Source organism: Perissodus microlepis, chromosome 4 (assembly GCF_051167445.1).
Source record: "Perissodus microlepis isolate ML-2025 ecotype Zambia chromosome 4, ASM5116744v1, whole genome shotgun sequence".
Classification (NCBI taxonomy): domain Eukaryota; kingdom Metazoa; phylum Chordata; class Actinopteri; order Cichliformes; family Cichlidae; genus Perissodus; species Perissodus microlepis.
In genome coordinates this window covers 12,772,173-12,792,877 of record NC_140464.1, presented here as the reverse complement: position 1 = coordinate 12,792,877, position 20,705 = coordinate 12,772,173, and the positions used below count along the sequence as shown (strand labels likewise).

At 41.3% G+C, this 20,705-nt stretch overlaps 1 protein-coding gene and 1 long non-coding RNA gene across 4 annotated transcripts in view; one reads left to right on the top strand and one right to left on the bottom strand.

Annotated features, from left to right (window-relative positions):
- LOC146388477 (serine/threonine-protein kinase LMTK1-like) overlaps window positions 1-20,705 on the top strand; it is a 29,877-nt gene continuing 9,172 nt past the window's right edge. Inside the window, exons 1-4 of one of the 3 annotated variants that reach the window (XM_084925814.1) lie at window positions 1-455; window positions 653-681; window positions 12,311-12,444; window positions 16,410-16,551. In XM_084925814.1, coding sequence (XP_084781940.1) covers window positions 451-455; window positions 653-681; window positions 12,311-12,444; window positions 16,410-16,551 — 310 coding nt within the window. In that variant the 5' untranslated portion in view covers window positions 1-450. Of the gene's footprint in view, window positions 456-566; window positions 682-12,310; window positions 12,445-16,409; window positions 16,552-19,491; window positions 20,600-20,705 lie in introns of those variants that run through there. The other 2 variants (XM_084925813.1, XM_084925815.1) reach the window with 2 other exon arrangements.
- LOC146388478 (uncharacterized) lies at window positions 11,150-19,510 on the bottom strand. Its single transcript, XR_014800046.1, has 2 exons — window positions 19,394-19,510; window positions 11,150-12,529 (listed from the first exon to the last, which is right to left on the bottom strand). It is a non-coding gene; the product is annotated as an uncharacterized LOC146388478 (long non-coding RNA).

Sequence of the window (20,705 nt, the reverse complement as noted above, 5' to 3'; positions counted from 1 at the left end):
CCTGGTCACTTGACAGTGGTGCAAGATGTCGCTCAGTCTTTCTTTACCGAAGCTGAATCCCAAATGCGCGTTGCTTACCGTCGCATCTTTTTAAACCCAAATCAACTGTTTTGCCATTAACTGGCATGTTACATGTAGTACAAGGCAGGGCGTTTAGAAGGTTTTTATTCTGAAAGAAACACACATGGGATATTTCCAAATTTTTTGGAACAATCCAGATTTTAGAGTGTATAAAATCGGTGTAAATAACAGAAGGCTTTCACTCGGTGACCGAGTAGATGAACTGATTCTGTCAAAAGATAGCCGAAAGAAAGAAAGCGCGTGGCATGATTCATGATTTTAGTGTTCAAAAAGTCAACACACAGATGTGTTCAAATGGAAACGACTGTCAACATCTGTCTCCAGGTCTGCTCGAGCTGAAGGTGAAGCAGGATTTTCGGGGGGCTCTCTATGAGGTGTGCTGGAATAAAATGCTGCGCATTATTGCTTCCGTTAGAGGTTAGGCTTCTTAAATTACACACGCACCTGAGTCAGGAATTTATTTTTTGACCCTTGTTTTCGGTTAGGCATTTGCTGTCTTCTGAAAAGCGACGAGGAGGATGGTCTTTGCTCTACATGTAATTGTCATGTCTTCGGCTTTTTTCAATCCCAGTTTTGCCTTCAGTTCTCACTTCGACACAGGTAAGGGTCAAACGGAAGGATTTCCTATTTCTAATAAGAATGTTTATCCGTTCGCTGGAGAGCTGCTCGTTATTTATGTGCTTTTTATGATTTGGTTGAGTGATCACTGTTGGTAATATGCCATATATCATATGTACATACATTTTCTTTCTTAACCAACAGTAGCATCAATAATATACCAGTGTATGTCGTGAAAAAACACAATGATCCTAAACCCTTACAGTCTATATATAGGTGGTTTTTTTCACTGTCAGGCCATATCATAGCTTGGTGAAAAGAGGGTTAAAAGTTATACCTGCACTGAACCTGCATAATCCTACCTACACATACATCCCTGCAGTTGTTGTGTGCATGCATGTACTAGTATGTCTGTGCTGTGATCAGGGTGTGCGCCTGTAGGCTGACTAATACATTACAGCTATGCATGGTTCTGCTGTTTGAGGTTGCAGTTTTTGGTCCTCATTTGGATGCAGCATTTAATCGTCCCCAGCATGTCAAGTGACAGGATCTTGGCAAAGGTGAGCCCGTGTGCTGCTGCAGTGTTTTGTGACAACTGAGCAGAAAGACAAGCCCTCACACAGGATGGCAGGGCTTGAATTAGAGCAGAATAAATAACTGTGTACAAATGTAAACAGGACTAAGAGAGTCCCTGCACTGGGTGCAGTGTGCTGAGCATACAAATGACAGCACTGAGCACAGTGGCTCTCAAGTTTCAGGCTCTATCTGTCCTCCCCACTCTGGACACTCTCAGTGATCCCTGATCCGTTTCTGTCCAATTATTCCACCCTCTTCTATCTTCCTGTGACTCTCTCCATGTCTTATTTGGTGTCTCTAAGCTCTCTTGTCCTTAAGTCCAAATGTAGCACAAAAAGGGGGCTTCCATTTAAAATTAGGTTATATGTGATTATATGTCTTTCTTTTTGCATTTGCAAAGTTGTAAAATATTACATGAAGAAATTTCTGCCTTCATATACTTGAAAAATAAGTGGTGGGTGCTGATCTGGCCATCCCTGGGAATGTTTAGTGCAATATGATACAAACAAACCAAAAGAGTTCTTTTAATTTGGAAAAATGATAAATAGCTCCCAATTAAATTATGTGTAAAATGCCTGCTGAAGCTCTTGTGGGCCATCTGTGATATTGTTGCATTTGCATTTTTTCCCTACTGGAGAACACAGGGTTGTAAAACATTCCATCAGGATTATTCAGTGAAACATATTTTCTTTCATCAGCTTGAAGTGGGAGAGCCTCTCTTACAGCTTTACATATATGAAGATTTCAGCTTATATGAGGTGGAAAGGGTGGGGTATGAGTGGGACTGTGAATGTGGCTTGTATATCGCTGGAATTAAGTATGGGGTCTGGACTGTCACTCCTGTCAAAATGATCTATATTTCTCATGAGAGGAGGCCCTCACCACCGATCCGATTCCTTTCTAGTAATTGGACTGAGAATCAATGTTGCCTAGGAGATGGAGGGGGTGTGTTTTAGAAGGAACCAATCATTTCTGCAGCCACTGCTAAGGACGGAAAAATGCTAGAGACCCTTAAAGGGGAGGGACATACTCAGAGAGGAATTAGCTGTAGTCGCTGAATATGCTGTTTGCAGATTAATTAAACACACTCTCATTTTTCGATCCACTAATTTGAGGGAATGGGGCAGTGAAATGAAACGATAGCCACACATACAAACTACTGGGAGGATGTAAATGTCAGATTCTCCATCATTCCACCATTTGGAGCTTTTCAAACTGACCATTTTAACAGTGTAATCAACTGTGCATGCACACACAAATTCAGCACACCCTCACTCACACAAACACTTGGTTGATTTGACATCAAAGCTAAAATTCAGGCAGCGTTTGAACTGCAGCACCCCTCAAGCCAACCTCCACAGCTGCATTTTGTCCACATGCCCCGGGCTGTATAAGAACACGGTGTGCTCTACCTCTGCAGACTTTCACGCAAACAGTGACACATGTTCAAAAACACACATCCAGACATGAAAACAACCATGAGGCCAAGTCAACTGTCACATTGGCTGGCATTATATAAGCCATCAGCCAAGACAGACACACCGTAGCAGGTTTGAATTCATCAGCCTTCACATGACTGGGTTGGGGTTCGGTCTGAGTGCAGCCAGGGGTAAAGTAGCACCCGGCTGCACTCAGTAGAGTGTAGCATTCTGCACCAACAACTGCAGCCAACACCTGGCCTACTATTGCTTCAGCACCAAGGAGAGCGCTCCCATCAGGAGCGGTAGCAGATGTACGTGCGCGTTAACGTTTAGACCTGGCTGCATACTTCATACAGACTAAATCTGCAGCGCATCACTGTCACTGCAAACAGACAATGGATTGATATGGAAGGAAGCACTGATACACCAACAAGCTGACAATGCAGCACTGTGGGAGGCTGTCTTTCAGCACTCACCTCTAATGCCTGGAGGTGGCCGTGGCATCGAGTGTACATGTTATAAATAGTGTCTTGGTGTACACATGTTCCATGCATGTTTCACATTGAGGAAAGCTTTCACGTGACCCCGCATACACATGGACACACTGCTGCAGGCTAAGGCGTCGGTGATGCTGAAGGGAAGAGATTTTAAAAATGGTTTCTGTGTTTGCTCTCGAAGCTCCTCCCACTGACTGGGTCAGTACAAGCCAGTCACCGCGGACTATTTGATTATTCATCTCTTCATGTGTAACACCAAGCACTTTGGTTGCATAAGTCTTCCTCTGGGGGAACTAGAATAAGAATGAAGTGGATTTCAGCACTGAAGGGAAACCATCTATGTCTCCTCTGTGTGCTCTCTGTGTGATGATGTGGTGTGCCACAGTTGTTTAAAGCTCTGTGTGTAGTTGTTTAGGGAGGAAATACAGTGTTAAATTTTTCTGTGCACTGTAAATGTCAGATTGCACTGGTGGCAATTTAGCAACATCTCACATAACAAATGAATAGCGCTAGTTCAAAAACAAGGTTGATGTGTAGTCAGTTTTTAGAATTGTGTTATTATAAGACGATAACTAAACAGCTGCTGCTGGAATTTGGGTGGAAAGTGTGCTCATTGTGTGCTAGTGTGTTCACTGCATTTGGGTCAGAATAGGCACATGTTTAACAGAAGCAGACAAACACGGACCAGCTTAATTCACATTAAATTGTTTTGTACGGGAATATTTGCATTTCAGCTTTTACATTTGCACACAGTCAAAAACTATTGGGCATTCGCTGCTGTGGTATGCATCACAAGACTCTGGCTGACTCTGTCATGTAAAGTGCATATGGTTTGCACATGCATTAAATTTGTGTTTATCAGCCTAATGCCTAAGTATACAAGTGTGGTGTCATGTGAGTGCAGAGTTGCGCTCTGTCAGGTCTGCATGCAGACAGCTCTGTCACTGATGACAATTTATACAATTCAGTAGCTGTAAAAGTTGTGTGACTCTAATTCTGCCATTTTTTTTACTAGAGTTTAGGAAAAACTGCATTGTATTCTCTGTATTAATAAAGAAAAATGTAATTTAAATAGTATTGTTACTTGGTGTAGAGGAATGATCCTCTTAGGTTTTGTTTGACAGCTTTTGCATAGAGGACATACAATAATTTTCTTTCTGATGCATCTTCTTTTGTGTGTAAAGCAATAGTGATGTTAGTTTAATGTTTTTAAAAGGCACTGACTCCTGTTTACATCAATTCTTCGTTCCAGTTGTAATAGCGTAGAGAGCAGTGAAATAGAAATGGTCAGATCATATCCACAATTGAACTAGATGATTACACCTATATATTTATCAATGCTAAGCCAATAGGAAAACATAACCTGGCCACTTTGTTGAGTCCAGAGCTGTTAGAGCTTAAATGAAATATGAGTTGTGTAGAAATTAAGTATCTTTTATATTCTCTTCCTCTGGCTAACAGGAAGAACTATTACAGTTTGTATCACTAAGCACAAAAATAGGCTTGTATATATACATGTCATAGAGGGGTTCGTGTGGTTACTTCATCATACTCTCTGTCCATTTACCTCAATAAAATCTCCGTACTTGAATATATGGCTGAGTGGTAACACATGCATCACACAATCCTCTGTTTCCCACTCTAGCGGACTCGAGAGGATAAACATATTTTCATCCCATTCATTCACGCAGCTCTCTGTTTGCCAGTTAATGATAAACTGTGAACAGCTTTTGTTCTATTTGTGAAGAACATCAGCTTTGATTCTATCGTGCTGCATAATAATTACCCAAAATTAGCAGTTTTCCTTCAAAATCTCAGCCATCAGCACACATTATAAAGTGCAGGGTAAAGGCCAGCAGAGGCTGCTAGTCCCCTCTGCAATGGTCTGTACGTAAATCATAATAATGGCTCAAATAAATGAATTATTAATGTTAAATGTTGCAGCTAACACTTTTTCATTCACTGCCCTGGTCTTGTAATTAGTGTGTCTTAAAAGATCTATCCGTTATAAGCAGAGCTGATATTCAAACCCTTTTTTACAGTAGTGTGCCCTTGCCTGGGCTGTAGGCGGATGGACATGGCAGGCCTATAATGCAGATCCATAGTGGTCCTCCTGGGCTCTCACTCCCAGTTAATGACAGTTATCATGGCTCTCTGCAGGCCAGCTCATCCCTCTACTATCTGCAGTCATGCACAGACAGTGCGACTACAGAACAGCAAAGAGGATGTAAGATGGTGGAGGATACCATATCCTGCCATTAATCATGTCATTCTGTTCCCTCTGCTCCCAACCCTTCCTTAGTCTGACATCTGTGCACATGTGTATTTGTTGCTTTCTCCTCTGTATGTTCCTGTGTTCATCCCTGTGTCATTACAGTCTTGCGATCCTCTAACTTTCTGATTTAACTTTTCTTGTTTCTTCAGAGCATTTTTATCTCTCTCAACTTGTCGTTTGGTTTTCCCTTGAGAAGTCAGTCTGTGTCAAACTGCTACATCCCACTAGATGAAAAAGCAGGAACTAAGTCCAGCAACTTTGCATCCCCACATAAGAAGTCTCAAGTTGGTCCTCACATTAAATCTTGACATTAACTTGAAGAAAAGCAGCGCAGAATGATCATATATTCACAAAGGCAGCTCTCTGTTAATCACCTGAAACTGGAATTTTTCAGCTATTGCAATTAAAATGATTTGATTGGTGATTTGCCTGTCACTGCTTGCAAATGCAGATGCCTCGTGTGCATTTTTCCTTCTCTCCGCTATGCGATTTATGTGTGAAAGCGAATGGTATTATTGGATGCCACTTGGTACCGCCCAGGCAGGGCAGATGGAGATGCTTGTTTGGCCCTCCAGCATTGTCCTAAATGTAAATTTGGACTGTTTTCTGCTCTCCTGTCCTGTGTGTGTCTCTTTCACAGATTTTCATCGTTTCCTCTCCGTAGAATTGAGCGACAGTAGAAGTGCATTAAGGGTGTAAAACTGGAAGAAACTAGTCTACTCTTGCATAAGTGGTGACACTTACTGCCACAGTCTAGGACTTGCTGCATTATTTTCAAAGCATACTAATATCAACTTAGTCGTTCTTACCTTTTAGAAATGTTCCTCTGTAAAATATTTCATTGTCTTCCAAGATCATTTAAATGTTCTCTTTAATATCAAACGAAGTTGCAAATATTATTTCTTAATATAAGCTTCTGTATAGAAGGAATGGCTGTCACATGCTGTGCTTAGGGCCTTCCTAACACTCACAAAACGCAGTGCTTGGCCACTGACCACACACAGACTTAACACACTATTTATTTAAATTAAAACATGCCCGATCTATTGAATACTAATTGCAGCTGAAACTGTATCTCACCCCGCTCTTTCTGGAGACGGTTTGATTGCAGTGGTGTGTAGTCTGGCACGCTGCCCACCCTGCAGGCCCCTTGGTAAAATAAATAAATAAATAAAAGTGAGAGCTACCAGAGAGACCAGCGAGAGACTGAAGCAAAGCGCTAAACAGAGGTGCACAGCGAGGAGACACGGCATCTCGCAGAGGGCGAAGCCCGCAATATTGTTTGTGTGTTAGTGCTCCTCCTCATGGACCTCATTAGTCCAATGTTATTTTATGGAGCTTAGTGCGCCACCTTCACTGGATTTTCTGCGTGGGTGCAAGTTCTTATGTCTGCATGCGAATATGAACACATGGCTCAGCTCTGGCCTTCATATGAGTGTGGGAGGGAGATCTTAATATTCTCACTCTGTCCTGAATAAAATACCTCGTTTGTCCCCTGTGTGTCCCGTTTCTGTCGATTTGGAACAGATTTTTTTTTTAATGCATGATGAACACGAGCACCGTGTAGTTACCCAGAGTTGCATTTAGGCAGCAGTAGATGTTTTTTAGCTGGTGAAGTGGGCCGTATGAGCTGCACAGCAACACAAGGCTCTACCTTATTGGTTTATTTATGATATACTGTTAAAAGCTCAGTGGTTGTGCTTAACACATCGTATCCTCATCCTTTGTATACATGCATGAACACACACACACACAGCCACATGTACATATGCTGAGCTTAGCTTTTCTCTTTACTTCATGCTGTGGGCCTTGAGCTTTCTACATGTCTATTTTTCTTGCTCACTCTTTATTACTTGGTATCATTGCCCGCGGTATTTCATGGAGCACGGTCAGACAGTAAGATGGTTCATCTTGCTTTCATTACTATTGGTAGACCTTATTCCTGCACTGACACTTTGAGCAGTCAACTGTTTCTGATATAGCCAGTCTGCTGTTTGCATTTCATGGCCATTATTTAGTTTTAAACCTGCATTGTCAGCTCTATGATCGTGAAAGACTCAGCAGATTTTCTTTAGCCACTGCGATGTGACATGTGCACATCAATCCTAAACCTAGTATTAGATTGTTTGACCATCATCTCACAGCACAAGCCAGAAGAAACACTGAAGGTTTCCCACTATTGGGAAGTGCAAAGCAATGCAGATGGCTTCATTCATTCTGTCTCGTTATGCCACTACATTGTTTTTTTCTTTATCCCCCCCTTTATCCTACTGCATCCTTGCCATCATCAGTCTGAATTGTGGGGGTGGCATGGTGGCTCCATCACTCCCCCTCCTGTGTTTCAGGACATTTCTCATCTCTCTTCAGTCCTAAAGACAGCTTTTTAATAAAGTGGGTATGAGCATGGATTTAAGTGCTTTATTTTCATTTCGCTGTGCAGCTGGCGAACTAATGTGTGCTTTTCTAATATTTATGAAGAACCACGAGTTGTCGCTCAGTTCGCGATTCCTCCAAGAGGAAGTGAGACGGCTTTTCAAATATTGCACTTTCATATTTATATTTATACCTCGGATTTTCTTCTGGGTGACCATATTTGACTTTCTTGTAAAGAAGGAAGGCTTAATAATGATCCAAATGCCTTAATTTTGGCTAAATATTGAAAAGTATCCTAGAATATGACTTAGATTCCCAACTGGGAAGAGTCCCAGGAAGCTAAAAAGGGAGCAGATATGGATTCTGCAGTCCCCTATTTACTGACCCATTTTGAAACTCCTCTTTGGCAGAGTCCTGGTGGTGAAGGGATATGCAAAGAAGTACAGACACCACTTGCATTTGGGGATTCCCCAAACTCTGTGTGTGTCCTAAAATCTCCACCTTGCCAATCATGCACTTATACATACTTGTAAGTTAGCAACTAGGTACTTGCACTCCATTGTTCAAAGTAAAGGTGGTTTGACATTGTGAAAAAACTTAGCTCTACTGTCAGTATTTGGAATTTTCCTTAAATTGATTCCCAAAGCTTATAGAAAGGGTAGTAGTTTTTTATTTATGTTTATTTGTTGTTTTATTTATTTGTTTTTACTAAAATGTTACAGTGACTTACAGAAACTTGATCCTCCAATTAGTTGGTCGATTGTTTGCCCTGAACCCAGACCAGAGTTTCAGGCATACAGCAGAATTTCTTGAAAACAAACAAATAAACAAACAACAATATTTATTTGAGGAATTGCTGTGTAAAAACCTCCAGTAGTATATAGCTCACCATTCAGTAAACCTTGGACTTCCTGGATATTTTATTGGTCTCGCTAGTACTGTCTCACTAGTTTTATGTACATAGACTGTACATAAAAGATGGATGTAGCCTCTAGCTCTGGTTGCAAAAATAAATCTAGTATTGTGATTTAGTATCTCATGAGTCCAATGGCTTGACCACTAGTTCCAAGTCTTATTTAAAACAACATAATATTCATTTTTTCCAAATTTTAGTAGAGTAATTTTTTTAGAGTATAACTGCTCATAAAGTAGGGCACACTGTAGAGCCAGGCTGACATGTTGCTACATACTGTACAGAACCATGCAGTGCCTTTCATTTGGCATTCGGATTGCAGAACCCACATTTCCAAACTCAAGGCTTCAAAGGAGGAGCCTGCATAAAAGAGTTTAGGATTTGTATATCCATAGAAATGCTGATCTTCATTCTGATTGCCTTGTGCATCATTAGTGAATACTAGATACTGCATCCCAGTATCTAGTAAGGAGAGAACTGTTGGAATTCAGTATACATGCGAACCTTATTTTTGCAAACAGAAGTCCCAGTTGCAACTGTGAAAGGAAAAGAAATCTCCTGTCTCAAAGCTGTGTATGAAGCTGGCATTTAGCTTCTCTGAAGCTGCAAAATTAGTTAGTTAGTAACAGTTGTCAGTGACATCAGCTCTAGTGAACTAAATATATATATATATATATATATATATATATATATATATATATATATATATATATATATATATATATATTGTGGGACTGTGCTGTGGGACTGGGGACTGTAACCAACTGTTTATTGGTAGCAAGCAGAAACAGGACCAATTGATCAGCTCCTGGGCTTGTACACGATGACAGGCAACTAATAGTCTCCTTTAGAAGTGACAACATGTGTATGTCTGTTTTATGTTGTGTCCTTCAGTGGGCTCTGAGTCACCGTGCCCTCTGATTCAGCATGTATCATTGCTGTTTCTGGCACCATCTGCACAGCATGGTTCCTCCCCACTCCCTCCTCCTTCCCCACATTCATCCATCAATCCAGCCCTGCCGGCACCTAAATTGTGCAGCAGTAACTTAACGCAAAATGCTAACTCTTATTCTTTTTAATACCACTTGACATTTTCATGTTGCTTTTAGAATATTTTATTGCATTTTTCTTGCATTCTAAAGCACCCAACATTTTATTCCTATTTGATATAATGGGTTGTGTTTGTTGTTTTGTAATGAGGAGACAGCAGAAAATTCTGTGCAAAGGGATTGAGTAATGAATCAGTGCATGTACATATGTTTTAGTATACAGTGTAATTCTTTGGAGTAACTGTTGAGCAGATACAAATTCTGCCATAAATGTGAGAATAACAGAGGTGAAATGTTTAATATTGTGTTACAGAGGGAAAGATTGCATATTTCATTTACTTTTATGGTTTGCTTCTTGATACTTAGAACATTAGAAGGCTTGAAAAGATGGCATTTTAAGGATCATCCCCTATTTCCCTATCAGCCCCCTCACAGGCTGTGTGTTGTGGTATGTGGTGGATCTAGAAAGGACGCTGCTTTGTTTAGTTTCATAATCACCTTCTTTTCCACTTCACAAGCTCTCACATAGTGAGACACACAGACACACACACCCTCTCTCAGCGGGCAAGGCATCAGCAAAAAGGAAGGGGCATGAGGTTTACCGCACTGTAAAAGCCAATCAACTAATATGTGTTGGCCATCAGGACGTTACCATGGTGATGTGTTGGCGGGTCAGTGCCCACACATATACACTCATGCACTGCAATTCTCAAAGCAGGCTTCACATAGGAACCCTGCCTGTTTGCACTGTCCACTTCCATGTATATGTAAATGGAGGGTATACAGGGCTTTTTAGCCATGACCTCAGGGTTAAGCTTTGGTTGGAGTAGTTCTGTTTGGGTTGCAAAAGCTGTCAGGGCCGGAAGAGGATGCTCCCTGCAGCCGAATGGGTCTGGACTGCTGGGTCTTAGTCATGGAGCTGTTAAAAACCCAGGCACAAGAATCACAGACCACAGCTATCCCAGTCAGCACTGGAGTATGCTTTTGTGTGTTAACATCACAGTTGTAAAGTAATAAAGGAAAATGGATTGAATACAGTTAAATACAGTTCTGCTCCTTTTCTTGAACCGGCTGATGAATTCATGATTTACATATAAAGAAAAGCTACAGGGTTACTGTAGATAAACTACTGTAGATAAAACTATAAAGCCATTTAAAGCAATGCATTATCAGTGACTACAACATCTAATCTTTTACTGAATATATAATATATATAATCTAACTATAATCCTTAATTTAGGTTGTGTGCTTATATAATTTATATTTTTATGATAAGTTAAGTTTTTTCAGCCTCAATAGGAAATTCACTATTTGAAAACGTTATTCTGAGTCACATCATAATGATGTCACCACGGTCAGTTTAATAAAACTTTCTAATGCAGTTCTTGCATTTCAGACAGGAGAGACAGAGTCTGAAAGACATTTATTCATCTATTGCAAGGAATAAAAATCTTATCATTACAGTAAACCTGAAGGTTATCACCAAAATCTGAGAATTGCTCTTTAATACAGAAAATCTCTAGTTAAGAAAATGCCAGCAAGGTGCTCTTTAAGAAATTGGAGATTATCATAATTATGGACAGAGGAAATAACATATATGTACAACACAGTATAATATCGGCATGTTTTGTCCTCTGATCAGTAGTTTGAACTGAAGGTGTATAAAGTTTTGTTGCTGTGTGTCTGTGTAGATGTCATGAAGAAAGATTTTTAAAAAAGAAGAAGAAAGTAAAAAATGATTGAATAAATGTCTTGAGCTATGTGGAAAGAATACTGCTAATTCATGCCTGCATGTTTGCATCTGTTCCAAGCCTTCTTTCACAGACTCTCTGTCTCTCTTCCTCTGTCTCTCCTTCTTCCTTTGTCTCTTCCATCTGTGCTGGCAGCAGGTTTAACGCTGTAAATCAGCTTATGTAGATGCGCCAAACTCTGACATCTGGCCCCTCTGGCCTTTTCTAAGTTACTACAGGCTGAAAGACAAACTAACACATGTGTGCTGCATATATGCATACAGGAACAACACAGCAGATTGTGGCCACATACAAACCAAAAGAAAACATTTTGCTGTGGTTTAATGGAAATCAATTACCTACAACTAATTAATTTTTAGTTGTACTTTAGTTCCAAAGACTCCTTTGAGAGCAGCTTGGGCGGTATTGAAGAAGTCGCAAAGTGCATTAAAAGTACACAGTCAGCATTTTCATCATCGTTTTTTACACTGAAATAGAATGAGCCATTACTCCTACTCTGCTGCCGCTTTATTCATTTATTTAGCAGCAATTGTTTTGGTGGGCGGTTTAAAACTTTCAGCTTCTATGACTCAGAGTACATCGTAACCACTGTAATTAATCTACGGCAGCCTACTTTCTACACAGTCTATGGAGATGAATATGAAACTGAAGAAGAAATGCTAATGAGGAGTCATGCTTCTTTCATCAGGCTTGCCCATAAACATTCACAAATCACCTCTATCTGCACTTTGGTTTTAATTTCCTGTATGACTACAGTTTACCATCTGATTTCTGGTTCCATGCTTTTAACACTCGCTTTATCTTCTGATGTTGCAGATGGGGCTCCACTGAGCGAGCTGTCTTGGCCTTCATCTCTGGCAGTAGTAGCTGTCTCCTTTTCTGGCCTCTTCACCTTCGTCTTCCTCATGCTGGCTTGCCTCTGCTGCAAGAAGGGAGACATTGGCTTCAAGGTGAGCTCCCTGCTGCCCCCAACTGGACGTAGTGAGAGTAACACAAACTCTATGGAGTCAGTAGATGTCCAGGGAATATGATGATCTGCGAGTTAGCCGAGTAACAAAAAAAAGAAAGAAAGTGGAAAAAAAAAAGGAAACTTGCTTTTATATCTGCTGAAGTTTGTTAGATTTTATGCAGTTAAAATAACACACTGCTAGTATCCACACACACATGGACACACATGGAATCCATTCTAAAGGAAGGGAAACATGAAGAAAATGCTTAGATAAGCCAAATGACAAAAGAACTAGGCTGAAAATCTGTGGCAACAGGTTGATGGACTAATGAATCCAAACTTGAAATTTTGGTTCACATCACTGTCAGTATATATGAAGAGGGTCAGGAGAAAGGTACAACACTGATTGTGTACAGCCATCAGTAAAACTTGGTGGAGACTCTTCAGCCAGGGGTTTGCGGGATCTTATCAAAATTGATGCAATTCCGAACACAAAGATTTTGATTCAGCATGCAATGCTGTCTAGAAAGCATTTGATTGACAGCAGCTTTGTTTTTCAGCATGTCAGTTACGTACTACCCATGCAGTAAAAGCATACCTGGGTAGAAAAACAGCCAGTGGAACGCTACCCATCATGGAACACAAGGCAGCCAGTGCCTAAAGGATAGCTTTGAATGTCCTTTAAGAAGCCTGTATTCTCTGCATTATTGTAGGGTCTTTGCCTTACAATGTAAAGCCCCTTGAGGCAACTGTTGTGATATGGTGCTATATAATACCACTGAATTGAACTGAATTTTTCCTGAAAAAAACTGTGATGACGAATAAAAATGGTCCTAACAATTATTGACTTCCAAGCTTGTTAGAATTTATACAAACTGTGTTTTTGCCTTACATCTATGTTGGCATGTGTGTAAACAAATTATTGTTCCTGTTTCCCTTTTTCCTCAAAAAAAAAAGGGTTCTGTACTGATTTAATTAATTAACGTGAATGTCTCTCTCTTTCTGCATCAGTAAAGCACACCTTAAGTGTTTTAGTCTTGCTAATGACTATTGTCTGACTGTATGAAAGTGGAAGACTTACCAATTCCACACTGGCACACATTGTCTGTGTGTTGCCTTTGGCTGCCAGCATGACTCAGTCATGCTGTGTCAAACATCAGCACTGAACTGAGCAGCTGATGAGGGCTAACAGTGACTGACACAGGCAGGGGGCATATGGAAAGAAGGAGAGAAGGAGGAGTAACTCTCGAGTCGCTGCCGTACCTGCTTCTTGCCATTACTAGTTTCTTATGAGCATGCTGTTTGTTTTATGGAAGAAGTGTTGCAATATGTTTTCATTTTGTCTATGTATATTTGTCTGTAACTGTTTTTAGTTAGGGAATGCAAACATTACAGCCCTGACTGGACAACAGTGTCTTGTTTTGTAATTACTTGAGCAAATTCAATTACAGTATTCAAATGGGAGGATGAAACCTGTGTTCGACATTGCTGTTGTTGATTAGATAGCTGTAGAAAGCAGAGGACAGTGCAGGAGTGGGGATTAGAGCCGAGCTGCTTGTTCCTTGTGTATGTACTATATGTGATGAGAATCAATGGGAACTGCCTCTAGTAGGTACATGCTGCAGGGACAACAGTGTCACTAATGAGCACTGCATAGAGAGGTACCTTTAACAACTGCAGAACTTTTCCTATTAGTGGATAAGTGTGTTTGTGTGTGTGGCAGTCTGTCTCTCCCATGCCAGATCGCCTCAGCCTCATTATGTGAAAACGTAGTTTAATAACCAGCAGGAACAGCAGAAGCCTCAGTCTGTGTCTACTTTTCACTGGCCCTAACGACACAAAGATGGCTTAAGCTGCTAAAACACCGTCATACAATAGTTGATTTGTTTTTCTTGACAAAGCAAAGCTTCGTCTTTCAGCCGGGTTGATAAACCAGTATAGAACTATTGATTCCTGCAGGGATATTGTCTTCCAGCACCATGTCATCAGAGTTCAGGATGGAAATAGGGCTACTAAACAGCCGTCCCAACGAGTCAGTGTCTTGCACAAGGACATGACAGACATTGCATATGAAGACAAGCCAAGTTCTTGTTAAGGGAGATGTATTTCGATTTTAGAGCGCAGATGTTTTCAAATATTTATCTCTGTTTCTTAGGTTAACACCAGGTATCACATCATGATTAAGCGGTCCCCCTGTCTGTCCCTCTCAACAACTCGCTTGTAAGGTGTGCAGTGTTGTGGGACTGCAGAGCTGCACTGTTGCACCGTCCAAAAAGCTTCATTATTCCTCTTCATCGCAGTGTTCTTACTGGTGCATGTAGTGCAAGGCTGGGTATTAAGTGCTTTCTAAACTGAAGGCTCTCTGGGGAGCTGTGCAATGCTGACTCACAGCCAGGTGCTCGCTTTCACACTTCACTCTGAGGAGAGTGGCAGATGGTTCTGCTCAATGAGAAAGACACACACACACACACACATTCCTATGTACATATTAGTGTTTTATAACACATGTTGAATAACACACACACACACACACACACACACACACACACACACACACACAGCCATTCAAATATTCAACCTGCAGCTTAATATCATCCTTTCTAATTTCTTCCAGCTCTCTCTTTACTGTTTCTTTACATCAGTGGTTATTAACCTTTCAGAGGTTGCTGTTAGGCTGAAACTGCTGGAGAAAAAGCTCTGAACAATAAATTAATGGAACACACGTGAGACTCTTGCTTTATTCAGTTATTTTTACATATCCTGATGAAACCAATTTTTTCTATTATATATATTAGATTACAGTTTTTCTACTTTACTGTTTATTTACTGTAGTTGTTTGGTTGTTTTTTTCACTCAGTATTTTTAGCAATTGTATCAATAATGGTGGTCCTTGTTTGTAAATTACCAAACAATAAATTCTACCTATTGGGTGAATGAACACAGTGCATATTTTGAAACTATATGCATGCAGCAGAAGGTGAGGAGAGGCAACTACATGTAAACGGCAGTGCAGGATTTGTCATTTGCAAGTGCTAAGTGTTCCTACTGGCCAGTAAAAGGCAAGTAGTCCATAGAGATCTGCCTCTTGGTTTAATATCAGCAGTATTTATACATACATTTTGGGAGAGAGCATGGACAAGCTACAGCAGCTGAAGTGCAAGGACACTGCAGCAGACCAGAGAGTCCATTTTTAGGATGAAGTATAAGTGGCAGAGTGGAAGATATGGGATATGGTGTATAGCAAATGGAAAGAGAGGATCATCATCTTCCATGAGTTTTGCCTCTTTGAGGAGGGGATTAGCATTTTGTTTGTTTGCTTGTTTTTTATAGCTGATTATATTCGCTTCCTTTTCCTCCTAATGTGCTATAGTGGCTCAGTGTACACTGTGTGAATAGCTTTTTTGTGTGTAGTGTGCAATACAGACTGCGTCGCATAAAACTGTGCAGACGGAAACACCAGGAAAAACTGAGATCATTCAGACACTGTAGTGGCAGATGTAATAGCACAGTTTAAATCTCACAGCTATCAGAACACAGTTGTTTCCCATGAGGCCTTTTAGTGCGAATCCTGATGTAATTTTCAAAGTTAAATCTATTAGAACAAGTCTCTATGAGATAAAATGTACTCAACAACAAAGTTTCTTTCTCTGTGAATAAAAAACAAAACAAAACCTGAAAATAAGAATTATGTTTCTGATGTTCAGCTGTGTAAGAAAGTAAATACACTGGAGGGAGGAAATAAAGACAGGCTTTGTGCATACGGTTTGAATAGTGGCATGCATTTATGTGTTCCCCCACAGCGTCCCACACAATGCACCCTACAATGTACATGACTAATGTATATGGGTAGGTGGAAGTGCCTCAGTGCATTTGAATGTCTTCACAGTTGAACCATTGTCTCCCACTATTTCAGTGGAAGGACGACTGTGAGTGGATGACTAATCCCAGCGTGTTTCTTTGCGCCAGGAGTTTGAAAACACAGAGGGAGAGGAGTACCAGGCAGATCTCTCCGCCCTGGCCTCGCCTTCCTCCCAGAATGGCCCCGAGGTTTACATCCTTCCACTCACCGAGGTCTCCCTGCCTGTCTCCAAACAACCTGGCAGATCCAGTAAGAAACTGCACAACAGCATACACAAATAACACTTCTAGGTGATGTATTGGAGTATTTGAACTATGAACTTGGGTTTGCTGGGTGGTTTTTTTTTTCAGTCCTCTTGACCTCCATTACTTCTTTTAAGCCATTCTAAGAGATGTAACACAGGCTGCATTTCTCAAGTGGATTGTGGAACATCTCACTGGTTTTATTCATGTAGAAGATATAAACTGAGCAAATTCTGCCAAGCTCAGTTGGCCTTCTTCATTTTTAGTCTTTTATTTGTTTTTTCTCCCTTACCCTGTGTCTCAGTAAAAGAGCGATATCTAACTACTGTGAAACGTATATAGAAATTGACCTGCTGCATAATTTCGCAAATGTAAAAAAGGGATCTGACCTAACCCCATTGCAAGAGACTGCTACAGCAGTCTTTTCAACCCTCATCCTGCCAACATATTTAACATACATGGACTGATGCGACAAACAAACAAAGACGAAAAAACCCCAACAAAAACCCTGCAATTTACTCCAAGAGGCAAATATAATAGCAAAATAATGATAATATCACACCTTATTGCTACTCAAAGCATTATTAGTTATATAAACAGTCACTGCCCAGAGCTCATAACTATACGAGAATGTAGGAACTTACACTGACCATTAAACTGACAGATTCACTTATATGCTCAGTGTCTGCAAAGATTTCACCTATCTATCTGTCAGTCTCCTCCTTCACTCTCCATTCATTCGTGTACAAACACTAAGATACCTTAAACTGCTGCACTTGGGGCAGTTGCTTGTTCTGAACTGGAGTGGGCATTCCACCCTTTTCCAGCTGAGAACTATGGCCTTAGACTTGGAGCTTCTAATTCTCATCCCAGCCATTTCACACTTGGCTGCAAACAGGCCAAGAACGAACTCAAAGGTGATGGCTCAATGAAGCCAGCAAAACCACATAATTTGCGAAAAACAGAAACGAGATCCTGAGACCACTGAACCTGACACCCTCCACCCCCCGGCTGCACCCAGAAATTCTGTCCATGAACAGAATCGACCAACACCCACTGAAGCAAGTCTGACTTATTGCTGGAAATGTAAACCGACTCTAACTGCAGTTGAACAGAGACTGGAACTAGCAAAAAACAAACACAAAATCCAGGCAGTTACACTGTAGCACCCAATTAGCCTCATGCTTTGCTCAGGGCATGTTGGCATGTGACAGGGGAAGCAAACAGTTTCTGCTTTCAGCAGCAAAGGTAACACCTTTTAGATTGTCCAGCCTAGCATTTGACAGTCACGTCAGCAGATGGAGTTTTGCCCAGGGGGGGTCATTGCTGCTCAGATTGAGGCTTGCAATGCAACAGTATCAGCCCTCCTTTTCATATGTGGCAGGACCAGGGCATCTATCTGTCTCAGGTAGACATGTAGACGGCGATGTCTCCAATGTTCTGATAAGTTTCCATCTGGCAATGACATCTGAGTTTTTCTTCTTTAAAATCACTGCTAGAGTGCCTCCGCCTCTGTGAAAACTGTGTGATACTCCCATTTGAGACTCATGGCAAACATTGACTAAATAAATAGTTCTATTTTTTTTTAAAAACTGCTTAGGCGTAATTGGGGTCTCTTGAGACCCCAGAACATGTGTATTTTTTAAAAAGCACTAATTAAAGCAAAACAGGGAAAACAGGGACGTGGAATCATTAGGAACAAATTGCCTAAAAAAGTCATGAAAATATGAGAAAAATTGAGATATGTCAAAGATTACTGCTCTGTGATCTGCATGGAACCCAGGCAATGAGATGAGGGTTAAATCCATGTTCCAGCACATGAATGCGGTTTGTTTTTTTCTGTTTTTATCATCTTATTTTAGAACAGTGTTTCATATTATTTTAGTATTTTTAGTTGATAATTCTATATTTGTATTATTTCACGACATTCTACCTCAGACGCGGGATGTTCAAGTGTGCTTTCGCCTTGATGTGATGTGTATATATTTGTCGATCTCAGTGCAAGTCAGATCCTGGGTGCTCAAAGTGCCTCACCCTGTATGACTCACTGGCTGTGCGCGCTGCACTGTGCTCAGCTAGAAGGGAGGTGAGTTGCTGCTCAGCGTCCCAGGGTGTAAGCGTCAGCAATGATTGGACAAGGCAGCCTCGGGCTCACAGCCAATCACTATTCTCGCCTCTTTCCCCCATAGCTACTGCTGTATGATTGGTCCAGGTGTTGCAGGGTGAGGAATGGGTAAATGGCGAAAGGCGAGATCGTGAAAAGAGTGATATTGACTCCTTCCAGTGATTCAGAGGGAGAACACTCTATGACTCATTCCTCTTTATAAATAGTTTAACCTTTTGCACTGTTGGATTTACTTTTTTACATGTATATTTCACACAATTAAGCACTGAAGATACACAGAATGTATATTTCCTTTAAAGTTGATATTTTCGGTTTTTCTGAATAGATGTTTTACATTTGTTGTTACCCATACATAATCATCAGAAGCTCCGTCACATGTCATAAACTGCCTACCCTCAAACTAGCATGCATGGGGTGAATGAATTATCCTCACTACTGGTAAGAAAATACCAGTAGTATATTTTATACACCAGGCATGGATGATATTTTCTATATGAACCCATACATCAGTTTGAACACACAGCACAATGTTTGCCTTTAACAATCTGAGAGTTCTTCTTTTCCACTTGTTGCTCTAATCTTTTGTCTAACAGATCGTGTCAAACTTTCAGACTCCCTATAGAAGCCCAAAGCTGACTCAAAGTCCATGTTTAAAGTGTTAGCATGTATTTTCAGTTGCATCTTTTCAAGAAATGCCAATAGTAGGACAAGAATGCACACTCACGCTCATAAATTCCACATTTGGAATAATATGACTTCTTAATTTCTCTCTCTCTGTCGCTCTGTCGAGCAGGGGTAGTAGAGGCTTGGAGGCTGGGGTGGAGAAGTGTTGTTCTGTTATCACTGTGACACAACCTCTGTCCAGCGTTCCAGTGGAGAATGGGCCTTGTGTGCCACTTTTGTGTGTGTGTGTGTGTGTGTGTGTGTGTGTGTGTGTGTGTGTGTGTGTGTGTGTGTGTTTGGTGCACTGGGTACCAGGAGACACTGTGAGTGTGTGTGTGTGAGTGAGCGAACCAAACAATGGGCCTGTTTTAAACCGGCTGGGCAGTGGGGGAGCATAAGGCCTGGCTAAAACGTCCATGGAACGCGCAAGCGGAGGACTGGCATTATGAGGAGAATACAGTGAGGGGTCTGTGACAGAATGAGGAAAGACAGGGGAAGGGTGGTGGCATGCACCAGGACCTAAGAGCAGAGAGATAGGGGTGGTGAATGCATATGACAGAGGTCTTTTTTTGTGGACAGAGCAGTGTTTGTGTCATGTTTGGCTGAGGAATGCTGCTGTCCTGGGTGATAGGGGGGCATTATGGGGGCCTTATGTCACTACTGGGTGTGTTGAAGCTGCACATAGAGGTGGCGTGTCAAACGGTACACAACCAACATACATGACAGTCACATCAGGCGGGATACATGACCAGAAGATCTTGGTGGCCGGGGCATCTCATCTCATCTTTTTTTTTTTGTTCAGTAGATCGGACTTAAAGATTGTCTGCTCTTTTGTGTACTGTAGCTGGAAGACTATATAGGAAGCAGGGATTTCGGCCTTCGCTCGACAGCTGGAGAGCTTTAGATGAGACAGTATGTGTTTTTGTATGTGTCCCAGTTGGAGGATGAGCTCGGTGGAGACGGGGAGAGGCAACGCGGTGAGCTTGTTCAGCTGTGCAAGGGCTCGGAGGGTTAAATCCTGCCGAGGCGCTCACACACACACTGTGACCGTGGGCTCCTTCTCACATACACACAATGAGGCTAAGTTGCCTGGGGCTGGGGCCGGGGCCACGGGCTCTTGGTTCTCACACTCTGAACCAGTACTTCATCTCAGCCTGGGACTCGGACTCAGTCGCTGTGACGGTGCTCAGAGTGGCTGGCCGCTCCGCTGCTCCATCATCATCGTCCTTTCAACGTCTTCATACTTAAAATATGAAGATCCATGGAGGTATTTGATTTTGTGCATAAGATGGATGATTTGTAGAATTATGGTGTTTCTGCAATTTGTGTCGTGACAAAAAAATCCTTTGTTCTTAAAGGACAATTTAATTTAT